Below are 19,727 nucleotides of genomic sequence, written 5' to 3'. Positions count from 1 at the left end.
TCCACAGCCCCCACTTCTTCCGTCAGAAGCTGCTGACCCTCCCTGTTTCCTCAGTGGTTTGTGCTGCTCCCCAACCCCCACTGGGCGCGCGCGCGCACACACACACACACACACACACACACACACACTCAGAGGAAGTGAGGGCAGGGTGGGGCATTCCCTGGAGCTGCTCAGCCGGGTGGCTGGGCTCTCCCCATCCAGCTGCCTGTGCACAGCTGGCAGCTCCAGGGTCCCCCCTCCATCAGGACCCGCATGTATAGCTGCATAGGTTGTGCTCTGTGCAAGGGGTCCTGGCCCAGGAGACAAGTGGGTCCCAGCGAGGGGCCGCACCTGCCCAGAGGAAGAGGGACCTCTGGCTAATTTGTACAAGGCATGTATGTGGACCAGGGGGCCTGCCTCTGGTCCATTCTCCTCCCTCCCTTCCTGGCCATCTCCACGTGGATGCTTCTCTCTTCCCCCAAATTGTGTGTTGAATCACCTCTTAGACCAGACAGTTTCAGCTGGAGGGCTCCCCCTCCCTCCGGGTGGGGCTGGGGAGAGGAGAGGCTGGCCCCTGGTGCAGGAAGCAGGAGGGGAGGGAACTTCTAAGTGTCGGAGAGAAGAGGTGAAGGACAGTCAGGTGGGGCCTTGGAAGGGCATGGGAACAGGGCCAAGGCTGGGGGAAGTCTGCGGGGACCAGGCCAACGCCCGCACTTGGAAGCCCCTGCGTTTGGGAAGGGGCTCGTCGGGGAGACACATTTCCTTGGGTTTAAGTCAGCGTGTGCTGGGGTTTGAGGCCGTGCGCCCCAAAGGCATCTCACAGACGCACCCTTGCCAGCTGCTTCCTTAGGTTTTTAGGGGCATCGTCTCTCATGTGACCGAAGCACCTGCAGGAGGGTGGTGGCTACATGAGGCTCACTGTCCAAAGACACATCAACCTGTGTGGCGCCCTGGGTGTGTGCCCGCCCCCCTTCAACGCTGCAGGGGAAAGCAGACCCCCTCCATACCACTGGGGGGCCCCACCACCGGGTCTCTGACTCAGACGGTGCAGTGGAGCCAGGTCGCAGAGTATCTCCAGAGAGACCTTCCCAGTGCCCTTCCCAGAGATCTGTGAAAGGGGCGGAAATTTCTAAGCCTCTAATAATTCAGTGTGACTTCTTCCCCTTCTATGTCGACTCCTGAACACACAGATTTGAACTGTGCGAGTCCACTTACATGTGGGTTTTTTTCAATAAATACAGTACATGTATTTCCTCTCCCTCTTGATTTTCTGAAAAACATTTTCTCTAGTTTACTTTATTGTAAGAATACAGCATATAATACATATAACAGAAAATACCAGTTATCAGTTGGGCTTCTGGTCAACAGTAGGTTGTTAGTGGTCAGTGAAATACTCTTTGGATCCACGGATGTGAAGCCCAAGGATATAAGGACTGACTGTAGTTAAGTTTCGGGGGAGTCAAAGGTAAGTGGGCCTGGTGGGTGTGGATCAGTGGGTTGGATGTGCTATACACTGAAAGGCCACTGGTTCGATTCCCGGTCAGGGCACATGCCTGGGTTGTGAGTTTGGTCCTGGTTGGGGAGCATCTGAGAGGCAGCTAATTGGTATCTCTCTCACATTGATGTTTCTCTCCCTCCCTCCCCCCTCCCTTCCCCTCTTTTTCTCTAAATCAATAGGCATGTTCTTCGGTGAGGATTAAAAGTAAGTTACACGCAGGATTTGGGTCTGCAGGGGTCGGCGCCCCTAACCCCCGTGGTGTCCAAGGGTCAACTGTATTCGCTCTCATCCCTTTTATCCACTTTTTCTTTCTCTTTTCTTATCAAGGGCCCCTCGCCTTGTACAAGCTCCAGGTCTCCACACAGCCAGGCCTGCGCCTGCTCAGAAGATGCCTATTGCGTCCGTCTGTGATTAGGCCCCAGAGAGGCTGGAGGGGCAGCGTCCTCGAGATGGGAAAGGGATCAACGAGGCTGCTGAGCAGGTAGGGGCGCTGGGGCTCAGCGGTGCAGAAAGGCTCCTTCCCAGGCGCCCCCCTGTGTTGTCTGGTAACAGCAGCCCAGGAAGTTCCGGGCCTGCCTAGAGAAGCTGGGACCTTTGAAGATCAAGAGCTGAGGGCCTTAGAGATTAAGTGATTGGCCCAAGGCTAAGTACCAACCTCCAACAAACTTGGCCCCCAACCCCCTCTAAGGGGGCCTTCTCTGCTTCAGCCTCTGGACTGGGCTGGGGCATCTCTGAGGGGCAGGTCTGGAGATGCCCCCTCCTGCCCACCCCCTACTCCTCTGAAGAGGGCTGGGACTGACCCAGGCCCTTCTTGCCCCCACTTCTCCCCAACCCGGGGACCCCGCAAAGTGGCATGGAGGGCCAGTGGCAGCACCCACTCTCAGGCAGGTGGGACTGAGTGGGCCCTTGGGGTCTACCCAGCACTCCTGCCTGGGCCCCAGACTCCCTCCCTCCTGCTTCCCCAGTTCACAAAGCAGCCCCAGCCAGGCGTGGCTTCACACTGCCTTTATTCACAGGGCCCGGTGCTGCCAGCAGACAGGGACTGACCAGAGGCTGGAGAACACCCAAGGGGCAGCAGAGGGACTCCAACATGAAAGGAGAATCTGAGGCATAGGCTCCCTGAGAACACAGGAGAGGAGGTAGAGGCCGGGGGAAGCAACACAGGCCCCCTGACTCCCACAAGCACACCTGGGCCAGGGCTGCTGGGAAGGCGGCTGCCAGGCCTGCAGCTGTTGGAGGCCTGTGTGCAGCGGCGCCTGGGAGACTGGGGCTGGGGGCATCCTGCTGGGGACGCGGAGTCTCTTCTGGGAGCAGGGCCCTGGCCGAAGGCTTGAGGTCCAGACTGAGGCAAGGCCGACTGCAGAGAGCCTTGATACCTCCTCTCCACAGAGTCCACGGTTCAGTCGAGAACTCTGCCATCAGCTGCGGCTCGGAAACCTGCAGTCAGGCTGACAGGAAGTGGTACCACGACCCCCCACCCCCGAGGGAGAGGACAGAGACAGGGCTTCTGGCAGAGGGGCTGGTTGGGGAAGCTACCACTGCCAGACCCCCAACATCAGGCCGGTGGTTAGGGGGGTGGGTGGGGAGCACACCCCAGCTGGGGTGGGTGCATCCTCAGGGGCGAGTGGTTCAACACCTCACGTAACCTGAGGTGGGTGAGGGTCTGGGATGCACATACCCCTTTCAGGGTATGAGGACAGGGACACTATAAACCTTTAGGGTGTGAGGACAGGGACACTATAAAACTTCTTGCCCATTCCCAGGTTGCCCCGAGAGGAGACTGCAACTAGCCACAATCCACTCTGGGACCCTGAGCTCATCTAGTGCAAATGAAACCCGGAGAAGGGATGTGCTTTGCTCAGTAATACACAGAAAGTTCATGTAACGTATGTACTCTGTTTCCAGGGTCAGGGTGGGTCTGAGGAGCAGGCCAGGTGGGGTAGACACACCGGATCCCCTCTGCATGGCCACACCCAGGCCTCCCCTGCAGGGGTAGCAGTAGAGGCTTCGAGGGAAGACAGGATCAGCCCTGAGCAGTGAGAGAGAGATGGGCTCCGACTCTCGCCAGGTTCACAGCAAAGGCAGGGCCCATATCTTGGCCTGGACGCACTGCCTGAAACTAAATCCCACCCTGGAAAGATCCAGACCAAACAGAAGCTTGACTGAAAGAATCAAGTCTCCTGATGACACACTCCACATGTGTACGCAATGCACACTCCCACTCATGTTCTTGGTTGTGCATGGTTGTACACAGTTATGCTCAGGTGGGTGGACACACACATGCACACACGCACACCTATCCATGTACACAGTGAGCACTCCCATTCATATTCTCAGTCACGGTTATGCCCAGGTGGGTGGACATACACACACACACACACGCACACGCATGTACAACACCCCTGCTCAGACTCCCTCTATGGCCCATCTCCTGCCAAAAGGGCACCAGTGGCTGATGCCAGGGGCTCAGTGCCGGCTGCTGACATGGAGGGTGTAGAAGGCCCAGGGCTCAGGGATGTAGATGACGCCTGGGTACTTCTTCCTGAGCACAGGGTCATTCCACAGCCAGGCGACCCACATGGACACAAGCAGGAGAGTGAGGGCGAAGGAGTAGAAGAGGAAGAGGCCGTTGCTGTCCAGGAAGAGGCGCTTGCGCTTCTGGTGCAGGACGAGGGCCAGCATGGCGAAGAAGGTGAAGATGAAGAGGATGAAGATCTGGCCCTCGGTGACCAGGTACCTGAGGAGGCCAGTGGGTGAGGTGAGGCGGGTGCTGTGACCGTCCTGTCCTGCTCACCATCCCCCCTCCACCCAGGGACCAGGGTGCCCCCCTCAGTCCATCAGTCAGTCAGTCAGAACAGCTCATCTAATGAGGGGCTCATGGGACCATACTGCTTTGAGCCACAGCCCCTATGTACCATAGTGATTTGGCTGGGAAGTTGCTATTTTTTTAAATGTTGAGTTTGTTGCCAATATTTAAATAACAAAATACCTGAAAATGTGGATTTCTGGTTTCTCTGGTTACATTAGACTTGTATTCTCACATGACAATAACTGATTAGACGAGAAAGCAGCTGCTCCATTAGAGCATTATTTTACAGTTTGCCACAATCCCCACCATTCCCTGTTGCCTCACTTGATGTTTGATGCATTTCTGTTACCAGCTTGGTTCCTATATACATCTGAGTTTGGGAATGTGGCTGCGATTTATGGGACTTGTCACTACTGTTTCCTTGAAGGCTGGGGCACAGTCTCAGATTTCCCAGGGTTCCCTGCAGCTCCAGAGGCTGCACCTAGTACGTGGCCAGAAACATAGCAACACTTGTTGGAGGGCTTCTGAGAGGTTATCTGGTCCACTCCCCTCTTCTAGAGAGAACCCCAATGCTGACCCACTTCACTCAAGGAATTATAGCTCTGCAGCTGTGTGACCCTGGGGAACTTACATGACGTCTCAAAGCCCGTTTTCTTCCTCATAGAGGGGGCACAAATGGCCCCATTTTCAAGGTTACTGATGAGCTGTGTACACGTCCCACTTGGGAAAGCACACTGCTCGACAAGTGGTTGCTGCCGCTGCTGTGGCTCTCACTGCACTAACACGCTCTGGGGACAAACTGGGCAGGAAGCGCTTTCCCACATCTAGCCTCCTTCCCTCTTGCTATAGTTGACACCCATTTTTTAAATTCTGTCCTCAGGGGTGGACCATCTCAGCCAGTCAGGGGACAGACCCTGGAGCTGGGCTGCAGCTGGCCCCAGGAAAGAAGGTCCTTTCCATGTTGATGAAGGCTTCCCACGAGAGAAGGACCAGTCCTTCCTGTGATACTCACCCCCCACCCTGGGGGGGGCCCGTTTTCAGGGTGGAAGGGGAGGAGGGGTAAGAGTGTGGGTCCCCTCTAAGGGGAAGAGAGAGCTGGAGGGAAAAAGACACCAGGCAGGGAGCTCTGGGCCATGGGATTCCCCCCTTATCTGTCTTCGTCATCGCCACGGTGCTTTCTGGTTTATAAAGCTCCTTTGTCTCCCCCTGATTCTGACCAGCTCCTGAGGTGGAGACAAGCAGGTATTGCCCCATCTCACAGGGAGGGGAATTGAGACCCAGGGGCTCTACAGGGCTTGGTGTTAGAGATGGAGTCTACTGGCCCCAACGAAGGTGGCTCTGGGGTTCTGGGAGTGGGGCTCAGGGTAGAGGGGAACGAGGATGGCAATAACACCCTCAGGCCTGGCTCCCTGGTAACAGATTGGCCACCACATGCTACTGTCACTGTCCAAACTAGGAGAGGAGGAAGCAGGGGCTCCAATATGAAAAGGGTCTCACCTGGGGTCACATAGCAGCTCTGTGGTCAAAGGCACATTTTTAGTGCCAGGATCAGAGTGTCCCCTTCATCCCCAATGTCCACTCACCAGTAGTACAGGCCACTGGGCACCACCAAGAGCAGGGCCGCCCCTGGCATTGAGCTCTCAGCTTTGGTGGGAGTGAAACAGCCGCTGAAGTACATGAAGAGGATGAGGAAGAAGGGGATGTACCTGCAACAGGGAAGCCAGTGCCTCAGAGGCCTGCCCCTCCCACCCACCTCCACCCAGTCCGTCTTTCCCACGGGTCCTTGTACTGGTTTCTTGCGACATCTCGTGCAGTGTCACTTCATGGGTTACAAAATGCCTGGTTTGGGCTGGTTTGGGGGAGGGCACTCGTAGCCCCTGCCAGCCTTTCCTGTGCTGGGGGTCCAGGGTGGGGTAGGAAGGAAGCAGGAAGATGAGGCCTGCGCCCTGGACACATGCAACTCAGAGGCCCACAGGCTGGCGGGGGATGGGAATGTTCCTTCCACACTGCCCTGGCCACCTTGCTCATGCTGTCACGTGAGAGGGTGTCTCTGCCTCGGGCTCGGAGCCTACTATAGCCCCGGCCCCTCGCTGGCTGGGAAACAGGTGCAAGCAGCAGGGCTGAGCAAAGAGCAGCCTGTGGTCCAGGTGTGTACAAAGGAGAACTGCACCTGTGGGGGCCACCCAGGAGCTCTGTGAAGCCCCTTCACTCACACTCAGCCCACAGCCTCACCCTTGCCCCCCACACACCCCTCACTCGAAAGGACCACCGTCTCTCCTCCCCCCACACAGGCCGCTCTTCCCATGTACCCCTTTTCCCCTGCAAGAGTGGACACATCGGCTCTTGTCTCCTTACCCACCGCCCTTCTCGTTCCCCCTCGTGTGCCCCCCAAAACACTCCCTGTCCTGCTATTGCAGCTCCTCTCTCCTCCTCCCTTCTCCAGCCTTCCTTGGCAAGGGTCTTGTGGCAGAGGTCAGGGAGGGCTGGCAAGGGGCCTGTTAAGGACCCCCTGAGCCAGGAGGAGCAACTGTGCATGCTCCAAAACAGACCCTGGAAACACAGTGACAAGTGTAGGGCACGTGGGACAGGAGAGCCCGCCCCACTGAGGAGCGAGGTCCCCAGGTCCAGGGCTGCCTCTGTCACTACCTAGCTGTCAGTCCATGCTCACACCTTCTTCCACTGGCCCCAGCTTATTCTGTGTAAAGTAGGGCGGTGGGGGGCGGGGTGTTTGGGACGGATGACTGGACGACTGCTCCGCACTCGGGCCCTGAACGTCCTGTGGCTGAGCCCCCATTAGTGCGGAGAGAAAGGGAGGGGCTATTCCTGGGAGTTCTCAGGGTGCGGAGCACAAACAGCACCGCCCGACCTGGTCCAGCTGGCCCTCGTCAGCTGCTTCCCTCCTCCACCCCCACAGGCCGCGGCAGGGCATCGTGGGGGTCCTCACTCCCACATCACCTGCGGGGTGGAGGGGATGTTTATCAGCGCGAAGGCCTCCTCCTCCCCCATCTGCTGGAGGCTCTGGGTGAGGGCGGGACGGCCGCTCGCTGCCCTCTAGTGGCCACCGCGGGCACAGCCCGGCGGGAGGAGGCGAAGGGGCCAGGGCCCACTCGCCTCACCCCCGCGGAGTTCGCAGCTCCCCGGCAGGGAGGGGAGGTGAACCCATTCCAGCCTCCGCACTCGAGGACCGCCTGGAGGACCGAGGCCCAGAGAGTCTGGCCGGGTGTCCCTGAGGCCGGTGGCAGAGCTGGCGGGGCGCCAGAGTCCCTGCGTAGACAGACTGACCCCATCACTCACCACATGGAGTGGCCCAGGTACTCGTCATAGTAGTAAAGCAGCTCGAAGGAGTCGATCTGAGGGTGCAGGGGCGACACGGTGAGAGGGGCCGGCCCACGCAGCCCCCTGGCCGCCCTCCCCCACCCACGCCCGGCCTCTGCCCCCGCACCTCCCCTTCAGTCCTCACACCCTGCGCTCCAGTGGGAGGGGCCCCGCTGGAAGTCAGCGCGCACTCCCTAATAACAGGGGTGTCCTGGCTTATCCTGCGACAGTGCCCTCACTAGCAGACTGCCCTCGGCAGAGGGTCGGGCACAGAGATGGGCAGGGGCATCTGCTTGGCCTCCAGGGTTGACTTGCGGTGGGGGAGGCGGCCTCACCAGAGTCTCGGGCTTGAGATTCTTGATGATGGGGTTCTCACGGACTGACAGGTGGTGCTGGTAGCCACTAAAGAGCAGGCGGTGGTTCACGGAGTCTCCCACCAGGTGGATGCTGGCGCCCATGATGAAGGTGATGATGCTGACGTAGACCACGGAGCGTGGCAAGGTGCGGGGCGATCGCTCGATGAGCTGCGGGCAGAGGGAGGCCTAGTGCTTTGACCCCTTGGGTCAAAACCAGAGACACCCTCTGCCTCACGCCCTCACACCTGAGGTAGGATGGGTGCCACCCGCTGGGAAGTCCCTCACAAACTGGTGGGTCCCTTTAGTGGGCCAGCCCACCCTCCGGAGTCTCACATGATCCCTCGGACTCCAACAGGGCCACGAGAACAGCACCTCCTTTCCCCAGAGAGGAAACGGGCCAGCTCTTCGCCCAGGGCCGCACACAAGCCAGGTCCTGGATGCGACGGCCAGGCCTTCCACCCAGACGCTGGGGTGCGAGGGTCAGCCCTCCCACTGCCCCAGTTGTGGCCCGGGGTGGCTGGGCTGGCCTGTTGAAGAGACCCTCCGATTTCTGAGCGACTGGTCCAGGACAAACACAAAAAAATGACAGGGATGGGAGAGGGACAGGTGCTTCTGAAGTTATATTGTTTAGCTGAGGACCCCTCTGAATTCTGTAGTTACACATTTCTGACTTGCAGAGGTTTGAAATATCTAAAAACAAAATGAGGATAGCAGACAGTGACAGTGGAGGGCCCTTGTGTGGCAAAGTGCACAGCCCGCAGCCCTGGCAAGCTCTGTGCTCCCAGCGGCATCTCAAAGTCAGGGATGTCCAGGCCAGAGCAGAGTTCCCCCTCCACTGCTGCCATTCCTGTCACCTGGCCCTCACTTGCCTTCCTAACTGGTCCCTGCCCTCTTCCCGGCAACCCAGCCCCTCCTGCCTCAGCCTCCCAACATGTATTATGGTTTCCCCTGTACCCCCTGGCTTTTGATGTGTCCCCTCTATCACAGTCTTTGTCCCCAGACTCAGGGAGAGCCTGATTCAGGGCGCCCCCGGGCCGGCACCAGCTGCCTGTCGGCGGGAGGTGGCAGTGAGGGTGGGGAGGGAGGGCGGTGGGACTGGGACTTTACCTTGAGCAGGAGAAAGGGAGTGATGACGTTGTAGGCCATGTGGAAGTAGTCCCCCACGCTCGGCTTATTGAGCGGAAACCATTCGAGAGGGAACACCAGCTGAGAAGAAAAGGGGTGGGTTTACCAGGCACAGCCCCATGAGGCCCTTGGGGAGCGAGTCCCTACCTCCTTTACACACTCTTAATTCTTTCTGTGATCTCTTGGGGTCCCCTTGGCAGCCCCCAGGCAGAGAAACAGTGGCATGGACAAGTTAAACGGACTCGTCCCCAGGCACGCGGGAGATGCAAATCCAGGCCTGAGCCAGAGCCCCTGACCCGGGGGGTGCTCAATAAACGTCCCTGGGTACTGGCCTGGTAGTTGGAGGCTCCTTTGGGACTTGGTGGTGCCACCAGCTTTCCTGGTGACCCTGGGCAAGTCCTTGCCCTCTGTAAGGTTTCCCATCTGCAACATAGGAAATGTGGCCCCAGTGGCTAAATGGACTCCTAGGGATCTGGCACTCCAGGTCCTGCAACAATGACCAGTTCTTCTGGCAGCCGGGCCCAGGTGTGGAAAAAGGCCCTGTCCACCGAGTAGCGGCCCCTTCCAAATCAGATCAAGATTTGGAACATTCGGAACAAAGGAGAAAATAAGGGAGTTCCCCAGAGTCGGCTCAGTTCCCCCTTCCCTGCCTCCCCTGAGAGAGGAGGCAACCAGGGCGGTCCTTCCTTCTGGTCTACCCCAGGACGCCCTGGCCTTGTGGCGTCACAGTGAAAATCCTTATTCAATATTACACACACACACGGCCAAACTACACTTCCAGTGTCTGTTGATTGAGAACATGTGTAGTGGCCAAAAATTTCAGTAAAAACTAAAACTTTTTAACTTTTAATTAAAAAATGGCACATTGGATAAAACTAATCTGCAGAAACACAACTCCCAGGATACAGAAATCTCAATTTCTTTCTTTCTCTTTCTTATTTGCGTGTGTAGCTCTGTATCTTTATTTATAGCAAGACACGCATGGTGGCTGAAATCCTCTGTGTGACAGCAAAATACCAGAAAGAGGCCGACTCTTCAGCCAAACAGGACTGATCAAATAGACTGTAGTACATATTTACTGCAGATAAAGAAGGCTCAGTGGCCCCTAACAGAAATGACATGTTATATGTACTGACGTGGAGAGCTCTCCATGCTATAGTAAAACGGGCATAAATAAAATCTCATTTTGGTTAGGAAAAGAATAAGGATGTACATGTATGTCTGTGTGAGCAGAGAAAGGAGTGGAAGGGTGTCCTCCAAACTGTCAGGGGTGGGACTGGAAAGGGAGTCTTACCACTTTGTACACCTGGGTATGAACTGACTTGTTACGCTACAGCATATGACTTTTATAACTGGTAAATGGTTTTACTTTGTAGTTATTAGGAGTTTGGGACTGTTGTGCATACATTTGAAAAGCTCCAGTATATACATGAGCTCTTTAAGTGCGTCTTCTCCCCACGAGTGGGCTTGGGGTTAGAGTGGCCACAGCAGTTCTAGGCAGGATGAGACGGGCTTCTAGACAGTGGGCGGAGCCGTGACCCTGTTCCTGGCCTCCTCTCTCCCTTCCCTGGAACACCAGTCTGACGAGCAGCTCCTTTGTCCTCCAGTATGCGGGAACTTCATGTTGGAAGGGAAGGGGGCTCAGAGCAGCTGGGTCACCAGTCTTCTTACAGATGACAGAACTGAAGCCCAAATGACAGTGGCTTGCCCATAGTCACCCAAAACCTGGTCAGATGCCCTGACTCCTGACTCTGTCCCTTTTTTCTTTCTCCTACATTAAAAAAAAAAAGTCTGCAGAAAAGAGAACCCGCATCCACCATAATGCCTCCCTAACACACTGCTAGGAAAGCTTCTCCTCCTCCCCTCTGCCTTTGAAACATGTTTGGGAGATTGGTAGGGTGATGGGCTGGAGGGCAAAGGGGACGTGTAATAATGCACACAATGAAATAAAGAACAAGAAATTCTTAGGACTGTAACTGACTTACAATCTGTCAATAACTCATGCCACTTAGGGACCTCTTTTCTCCTTAAACATTTCAGGTTGCTCCACAGTATCCATAATCTGTGCTTAATGGCCAGGTACCATGCTCTATACTGAACACAGCGAAGTTGACTGACCCGTCCCTACTGCTGGACACAAACCACTCACAGGTTTTGGCTACCGTAAGCTACACTGTAATGAGCATCTTTGGTTAGACAGGCTGTTTGTCTCTTTACGTCTTCAGAGCAGATTTTTAGAAGGGATCTTACTGGGTCAGAGGGATGAACATATCAAGGTTCTGGAGAGTTACATGATGGAAAGGCCGGGGCCAGGGTGCCTGGGTGCCGATGCTGGCTCGCTCACTTGCTAGCTGGGTGAGCTCGAGCCAGTCACCCTCTGTATCCTCATGTCTCATCTATAAAGTTGAGATTAATGGAGTGTTAACGTGAGAACTGAGTAAAGAGCCACATAAAAGAGCTTAGAACACCACATAAAGAGCTTAGAACAGAATAAGCACTTCACGTATGTTAGCTGCTATTTCTACCTTCGTGTTGTTATTACTCACTCAATAAAAGTGTACTGAGCATGTACCATGCTAGGCACTATTCGAGGTACTAGTTATCACCTTGACAACCTGCTTTCCCAAAGGGCTTTGCTAATTGCATTATCACTACAAGGCCATAGTGCAGTGTGTCAGTTTCAGTGGACGATGTTGTTATTTTTACTGCCCCCACATGAAAATTAACACCTTGGCACATGGTGGTGCCTCATTCAATAGTTTCACATTCTGTTATCTATCTATCTATCTATCTATCTATCTATCTATCTATCTATCTATCTATCTATATCTATCACAAGTGAGGACTTTGCTGGTCTTTCAGTAGGAACCTTCTTTGTGGAGGCCACCACCATACACTGATGCATGAAGTAGCCTTGGAGGGAAGGGGACAGTTTCACCAGATGGCACAAAAATTACCCGAGGCTCAGAGTCATACGTATTGTGCAAAATCAGCCTATACGCTACCTCCAGAAAAATAACACTGTTCAAGGCTGTGGCGATGGCCAGTGGACATGCTCTGCTTCCTTTCCCACACTCGTCTAGTTTGATGATCTGCAGGTGAGATATAAGTAGGGCACAGTATGACTGTTCAGAGCCCGTCCCCTGCTTGCTGGCAGCTGCCCCACTGGCCACAGTCATGGAGTCAAAGGACATGATCATCCAGGCCTATTCTTGCTGTTTACCAGTAGAGGAAATGACTTATCTAAGGTCACTCAACTAATTCAAGTCACGGTAAATCTTCTCACGCTGGCTGAGGCTGCCCACAGCTTCACACTCACCATGGCAATGGGGCGGCCAAAGTCCAGAACCCAGTTCTGCAGAGTGAAGTAGAACCAGAGGTCGAGGTGGAAGGGAGCCGTGCTGGCGGCCTCATCAGCTTTGATGGAGCTGTGCCTGTGAAGGAACAGACAAGAGGGGTGAGTGCGCTCCCTTCCTCTCATGGAAATCTCCCCCGCCTGCCACCAGGGAGCCACAGGAAGGTCTGGGGGTTTGGGAGCAGGAGGAAGCACACATAATCACGTTCTAGGAAAGGGACTTTGCAGGAAACACTAGGGTCAGGGCATGTGGCCAAGGTGAAGGTATCCTGGGTGTGAACTCCAGTTACCCTGACTTAAGCTTCTCTGTGATTCAGGCACGAAGCTGCCAAACAGGTACAGTAAGTGTTGGGTTTTCTCATCTACAGAAGGATGAGGAAATCAGATGGGGCAAAAAATTCAAATGCAGCTGAAAAAACATGAGACGTGATGATGGAGGATAGTAGCTAACCTTTATCCAGCACTTGCTGCATCCCAGGCACTATTATAGCTGTTTACACGTATTATCTCATTTGATTGTTTTAATAGTCACAGAAACCCTTTGAGGTTGGAATTACCCCCATTTTACAAGTGAAAAAATGGAGACCCAAGGTATGAAGTAACTTGCTCAGTTATGTTGCTAAATATGTGAATTTAAATAATTAGGCTTAAGAGCTTGTTTTTAACGTCCAACCTAATCATTGTGTCCACAGTGATTGGTCCGTGGGATGGGCATGTGACTTGAGCTGGACCAATTAGAGCCCTCTAGTGAAATTTGCCTTAAAGGCTGTAGACTGGGATGAATGGGCCCTCCCTCACTTGGTTCCTGAACCATGAGGTGGTGTGAATGGGGCTGCTGGTGGCCCTTTCCACCAACCCACAGTGAAACCTGAGAAGGAAGCCAGTGATGAGTTGACATGAGAGCCATGGCAAGATTTACAGCACCATCTAACAATACATCTTTGGATGCCTGCCCCTCAACCCCCCGCAAAGCATTTAGCCTTCTGCTCTTTACAGGTGAGCTGAAGTCCAGGGCCAGTGCACACCCCACCTTCTCCAGGAAGGCATCCCTGATGAAGCTTTTCATTACGGGGCCACCATGGGGAGTGCTTCGTCTCTAACTCCCAGCCAGGCCATGACAGCACAGGGCTGGAGTGTTCCTCTCTTATTCAGACCTTTGAAACGAGGGGTGACATTTAGTTTCTCTCAACTCACCTACTTCCCGCCAGTCTAAATCCACTTCTCGGCATCCCCGCCGCAGTTGCACACCTCAGTGACAAACAGCCAGCTACCTCCTAACATGATTGAGGTGTGCATTTCATTGCCCCATTTGTGCTGAGAACAGAAACTGTGAGGCATGGATTTGTATTCTCCAGAGTTCTCAGCCCAGTACCTGGTTTAGGCTCCGTGATTAGTAGCTGATTTGAAACAGTCTCAATTACCAGTTACTCATTCTTTCTAGTGGCAAACATTAGCTTAAAGACACCCCAGAGGTTTTCTTCTGTCAAGACTGCTATTGCTTCTTTGACTTTCCAGGATCCTTTTCTGCTAATTCCATGAATGGCCCACACTGGGCTGGCAGAGCAGACATGAGACGGGGAAGGCAAGCTCCTGGGATCTCGCCATCTTCTGGTGGCAGGCCCGACAGCTGGTGTGGGCCTTCCCAGGTCAACGGAGCCTTCCGTGCCCCTCTGCGCGGTCCCCTCTGCTGTGCTAAGAGATCCACCTGCACCATCTCGTTGTACCCTCACAGCAACACCAGGAAGCAGGGCTTATCCCTCCCGTTTTACAGATGAGGAGACTGAGGCTCACAGGCAACACGTGCTTAGCCAACGTCACCGTTACCGTAGTGAGGAGCTGCAGCAATGGTCTCTTTTGTCAGCCTATTGCCCACTCCCTGCTTCTTCTGGTATGAGATGATGTTTCTGCCTTGGCCAGGCCTAGCCTGGTTGGTTAGAACATTGTCCTGATAGGCCAAGGTTGCACATTCGATCCCCAGTCGGGGTACATACAAGAAACAATGAATGAATGCATGGATGGGTGGAACAACAAACAGGTGTCTCTCTCTCTCCCCGCCCCCTCTCTCTAAAATCAATGTTAAAAGAGAGATGTTTCCTTAGCCACAGAGAGGGCCAGTAACCCAGGCTGGACCATGTGAGACTTTTCTAACGAGGGTTTGTGGAAAGCACACCTTCCTTTCTGGTGCTGGGGTGCTAAGATGCAAACCCACAGCTCCCCGGGGCCAAGGTTCCAGCTTCAAGGGGCAGCCCGGTGAGAGCGAAGCAGCCCTACTGAAAGGATCAAGGGAAAAGGGGAGAGAAAGCTCTGAGAGTGTTCACATTTCCTGTTCCAGGCATCCCCGAGGCCAGTGGTTTGGCCCCGTGAGCCGATCCACTCCCCTTTGCTAAGGGTGCTGCAGTTGGCACCGGCTTTCTGTCACCAGAGACCCAGGAATGCTGAATAGCACAGAATTCAAACCCGGTCTATGTGAATTTAAGACCTGTGCCCTTAATTGCTTGCTGTTCTGTTTCTGTTCATTAGATTAAGCTGTGCAGCCCACTAGGCGATCAAGTGAGAGAGGGACCAGTGCAGCCCGGAGCAGTACCCAAAGTGCACAGGGAAGGGAGCCCACAGCACGGATGGGCACATTTAACCAGGCAGACAAGCAGCAGGAGAGCAGGACCAAAGGTCCGGAGGTAAAAGTGGGAAAGGCACTGCATGGAGTTGAGATGCCTGGCTTTTGGTGGGGAGAAAGAGAAGGGCGGGCTGGCTGAGCCTTCAGATTGGGTAGACATCCAGAAGCTAACTGGGAGGACTGCTCAGGAGTCTGAGCCCCCTCTGCCCCTTCCCCTCAGTGAGCCGTGGGTAAAGGCCTCAAAGAGCAGACAGTGACAACTGCCAGGTCTGAAGGACTTGGATGGAGAAGGAAGATAAGAGCCCTCAGTGTTTTGCTCCAGAAGCCTCCAAACTGGGCAAAGAGAAGGTTGTTTGGTACAGGGACTAAAGGCATTTTGAAAGCCTGGAAAAGCAGGTAGGTGTGGGTCTCAGGAAGCTGTGACCCTACAGGAGCTCAGTAGCTATCCCCTCCTCCACTTCAGGAGGTACCTCAGCCAGTGGGACTCCCTGCCACCAGTCCATCCTGGCTTAGCAGGGCAGGAAAAAAAAGGGCAGGTACAGGGCAGACACCCAACGCGGGAACCACTGATCAGCATCTAACTGTTTTATGCAGTTGGATCTCCGACCACTGCAGGCAGATCATGGAGGGGGAAGTCGTCCCCTCCTGCAGACCCTGTCCTGGGGGTGAGCAATCTTAAGCCTGTCCCAAGTTGCTGACTCCACAGACTTCACACACTGACACCCGCATGTCCCCAAGCCTATAGCAGCTCTAGGTCTCAATCATCAGAAACTTCTGCTGAGAACAGTGACAGCACAATGGCAGGTAACCCGAAACAAGGCTGGCCTCCTCTGCCGGTTTGCAAGTCTACCATATGGCGACACTGACACCACAGCAGCTGGGGAGCGCATGCCATGCAGCTGAAATATTCAAAGCAGTCAGCAGCGTCTGCAGGACTGCCCCTCAGGAAGGGAAGGGACCTTGGCCGTGGTGGAGTAAAGCAGGGCCCATGAACAGGGACTAGAGACAGAATGACTTGGGTTCTACGAATACCTGACATGATGCAAAGTTTCCACAAAATGTGAGAAAATAAAGACACATAATAGGGAGAAAAGGCAAGTACAAACTCCAAGAAAAAAAAAGCAATGTAAGAAAGCAAATGTAACTTACATATTGCTTGGCTCTGTAGGGAACACTATTTGCATGGCTGATTTAATGAAAATATTATGTTGATTTTCAAAGTTTAGAATCAATCCATAGATAAAACACTGACAACAACATTTACCTCAGCAGGTAAATGTCGCCAGCCTGGACAGCGTTGGAGTGGAACTCTGTCTGACAGGGGCTGGAGGGAAGGACAAAGGAGCTAAAGGTGAGTAGATAGAGGACAAATATTCTCCTTTTGAAAAGTAATCAAGGGGTATTGCCTACAACTTACCCAAAAAGAAATAATGGTATATGCAATTCCCTAAGGCTACCTCGGTGACAGAAATACTGAAAACGGTGATTAAAAACACAGCCTTGGGAAGATGAGGGAGGTAGAAGTGAGCCACATCCTAGTAGGAAGAAGTCAGTCGGTGTTTAGCTTAAAAGGTAAAGTTGATAAAGCAAGAAGTAACAGCTGAACATAACTTTCAGGAGCATAGACTTTGGAGACCACTTGGGTTTATATCTCGGCTCTGCCACCAACCAGGTCCTGGGCAAGTTACTTGCCTCACGGACCTCGATGTTCTCATCTGTACAGGAGGTAATAATTAGTAGGTCTGACATCGAGAGGTGTTGTCGAATTAATATGTGCAGAAACTTAGAGCAGGGCCTGGTCCACAGCAGCTGCTACACAGTGTTTGTCATTCTTATTTAGAAATACGACTTAACAGGCAGAAAGAGCTAAAAGAAACTAACATGGCTCTCTCTGATGCCAGAAAGAAACAGAATGGGGGACTGTTGCTTTTTACTCTGAACCCTCTGGGCGATTTTATTTAATTTTGGCCACGTATCACTTTGATTACAATACACACACAAAAAAACCTGTCAATAGAGCAGGAATGAGCTACCTGGAAAGGTAATGAGCACCTTGTCATTAGAAGTGTGTAAGGATGCAGCAGAGGAAATCCACGAATCCTAGGAATTAGGATTTTACCTGTCAAGAGCATCAATCATACTGAGAATGGGCCGAGCACCCAGTGAGGGGGGCAGAGACACCCTGAGAGAGAGCTAGCCTCTCACCCCATTCCTAGGGAATTCCCTAATTGATGGGGAGCTCACACAGGAGTAAAGTAGTAGTAGGAGGAGGAGTAGTGTAGTAGTAGGGGCAGAAACCAGAGGTCGGAAGCCCTGGGTTTAGGCCCTGGTTCTTCCCAGCAAATGATACAACCTCTCTGGGCCTCAGTTTCCCCATATGCAAAACAAAAAGACTAAGATGCTGCACAAGGAAGGCCCACACGTTGAGATACAGTGGTGACCACCCACAGACAGTTCTAACTGGGCTGCCACAATTCGGGGCACTTACACTCCCAGCGTGAAAGGGCCCCTGATCTGAGATGTCCCTCAATAGCAGGACAACGAGCTACCCTCAGCCATGCCTCTCAGACTTCCCCCCTCATCAGAAATCATACCACAAATTGCCTAGAATTGACTCTAAGCACCCTCGTTCTCAAGAGCCTTCCGTGACTCTCCAGTACTCAGAATAAAGGCTACATCTTTAACCTGCCAATGAGAGCGGGAACTAGGGGGAGGACAGTGAGGCAAGTAGGGCCCAGCTCTTAGGTAGGCACTTACTCCCGGGGTTGTAGCATGTCCTGAGAGTGCTTCCTTAAATTCTGCACTCTAGTCCTAGCCCTGCTGCCATTAAAGGTCCTTCATAACCAGTCTGCGTCCTCTTGCCACCGTGCAGTTGGAAAGCTCAGGGCCATTGCATTCTTTGTTGTTCCCCAAACACTCTCCCTCTCTGGAACAGTTTTTCTTCCCTGTAACACCTATCCAGTCTTTTGAGACTCAGCTCAAGTGCCACTTTCTCCACGAAGCCCTCCAAGATGACCTCCCAGCTCCTTCCTACTGTAAGCCCCTCCTGGCTTCACCTTGTGCTTCTCCATAGTGCCTGGCACAGCGCAGGGCACACTAGAGATGCTTAATGAATACCTGCTGCACTGGAATGTTTCTAGTCTGTAAAACGGGATGAAAGTAGAATGGGGCCGGGGGCGGGGGGAGAGGTTAAAAGGCGGCTCCCGTGCCTCTTTCTCTACCCTGCCTGGTCCCAACTGTGCCAACCAATAGAGTCTTCCCTTCGGTGAGCGTAGGGGACAGCAAGCACGTGAAGACAGCCCTTCCTCATTTCCTCTGGGGAGGAGCGTGCACACTTCTCCGCTCTTCCTTTTACATTCTCAGTCTTGGGTTCCACGGGACAAGGAGTCAGCCTCCTGATTAACACCAGGATCCAAGTCCTGGTCAGGGTTGGAGGGACCCCGAGAACTTGGCGGTGGCGCTCGAGTCTGCAAGTGTGTTGGGGACCTGAGTGAGCAGTGGTGTCCTCTGAGCCCGCTGCCCCCACCCGGAGTTTTTAAGGCCCCTGGGGAGGTCTTCCAAGCAGAAGGACTGTCCCAGCACCGGCCAAGTCGCAGGGCTTGGGGCACCTCCAGGAAGAGAATGAAACGGGAGGCGGGGCTCAGGCAAGGGATGCTGCAAAGGTAGCGCAAGGAAGCCCGACCCCTAGGCAGCCCCTGACCCACCCCGGGGTTCGCCGCAGCCCGGCCCAGACGCACGCTGGTCCACTGGGGCCGCCCAAACCCGTCACGGGCGGCGACACGGTTGCGCTGCGCTCCGCCGGAGCGCGCCCACCTGGCCTGCAGGAAGGAGGCGCCCGGCTGCGCGCCCGCCGCTCCTGGGTGCTGCCGCCTCCGCGCCGTGCCTTCCATGGCTGCCCCGCTGCCCACGGCTGCTCCGCCCAGCTTTCCTGAGCCAAGAGGGCTCGGCTGGCCTGTCGGCCGGGACAACAAATGCCGCGATCCGGGGCAGGCCAGGGCGGGCCGGCGGGAGACAGAGACCTAGGGGCGGGGCTGGCGGTGGAGGTTAGAGGAGGGAGGGACCCGGAAAGGGACCGAGGGAGCGACGAAGGCGGGGCGAGCTCTGCGGCGGGCGGGAAGGCCGCGGCGAGCCTGGCGTCTCCGGCCAGGAGCCGAGCGCAGGCCCTAGTGAGCTGCACCCATGACTGTGTGGGGGCTGGGGTTTGCTGGGGTTGCCTGTGGGGGTGGGTAGCTTTGCCTGGGCTGGAGGATGCCTGATTTCTGGTCTGGAGTTGGGCAGGCACCTGCGGAAAGGCCAGCCCGAATGCTCCCTCGGGGAGGAGCCAAGGCCGGTTTCCCTAGTTCTTGAGGGCCGGAAGGATTGGGGGGATTCGTGTCCTTCCTCCCTCAAATGGAAGACGTCGCTTCTTACAAAGTCCGCTCTGTGGCCCTCGACGCTAGGAATTAAATAATCGGTGGAATAGGAGGGTAACACGCAGAGCAGCCTCGAATTCATTTCAAGTTGGCGGGCGGGGGGCGGGGCGGGTGATGCAGATTTCAGTCCTGACTTTGTCACTCTGACTTTGTGGCTTTGGAAGTGTCACTTTCCCTTTCTCCTGTTTGAGCGTGTACTAACTTCTAGCCGTGAGCAGCTCATCTGCGGTCAGGAACGGATAAACCCCACTGTAGCAGGGTTTG

At 54.6% G+C, this 19,727-nt stretch overlaps 1 protein-coding gene across 1 annotated transcript; it reads right to left on the bottom strand.

Moving 5' to 3' along the window:
* Positions 1-2,467: 2,467 nt before the first annotated feature.
* Positions 2,468-19,052, bottom strand: CLN6 (CLN6 transmembrane ER protein). The gene is made up of 7 exons (XM_037155777.2): positions 18,865-19,052; positions 12,402-12,516; positions 9,065-9,163; positions 7,937-8,125; positions 7,581-7,636; positions 5,870-5,992; positions 2,468-4,214 (listed from the first exon to the last, which is right to left on the bottom strand). Exons 1-7 carry the CDS (start codon positions 18,939-18,941, stop codon positions 3,944-3,946), a joined length of 930 nt encoding a protein of 309 aa, XP_037011672.2. The 5' UTR covers positions 18,942-19,052; the 3' UTR covers positions 2,468-3,943.
* Between the last annotated feature and the right edge of the window lie 675 nt (positions 19,053-19,727).

This window comes from Artibeus jamaicensis, unplaced genomic scaffold (genome assembly GCF_021234435.1).
Source record: "Artibeus jamaicensis isolate MK-2021 breed Jamaican fruit bat unplaced genomic scaffold, CSHL_Jam_final contig_548, whole genome shotgun sequence".
In the NCBI taxonomy this organism is placed as follows: Eukaryota; Metazoa; Chordata; class Mammalia; order Chiroptera; family Phyllostomidae; genus Artibeus; species Artibeus jamaicensis.
This window is presented reverse-complemented; position numbering and strand designations above follow the sequence as displayed.

What these genes read in the sequence shown, in the direction of transcription:
- CLN6 (XM_037155777.2), bottom strand. Translation starts at nt 18,941, where the DNA reads ATGGAAGGCACGGCGCGGAGGCGGCAGCACCCAGGAGCGGCGGGCGCG. An exon ending in CTCCCTTTCTCCTGCTCAAG is followed by an intron (nt 8,126 to 9,064) that starts GTAAAGTCCCAG and finishes CTCTGCCCGCAG; the next exon opens with CTCATCGAGCGATCGCCCCG. An exon ending in CCCAGTGGCCTGTACTACTG is followed by an intron (nt 4,215 to 5,869) that starts GTGAGTGGACAT and finishes TGGCCTCCTCAG; the next exon opens with GTACCTGGTCACCGAGGGCC.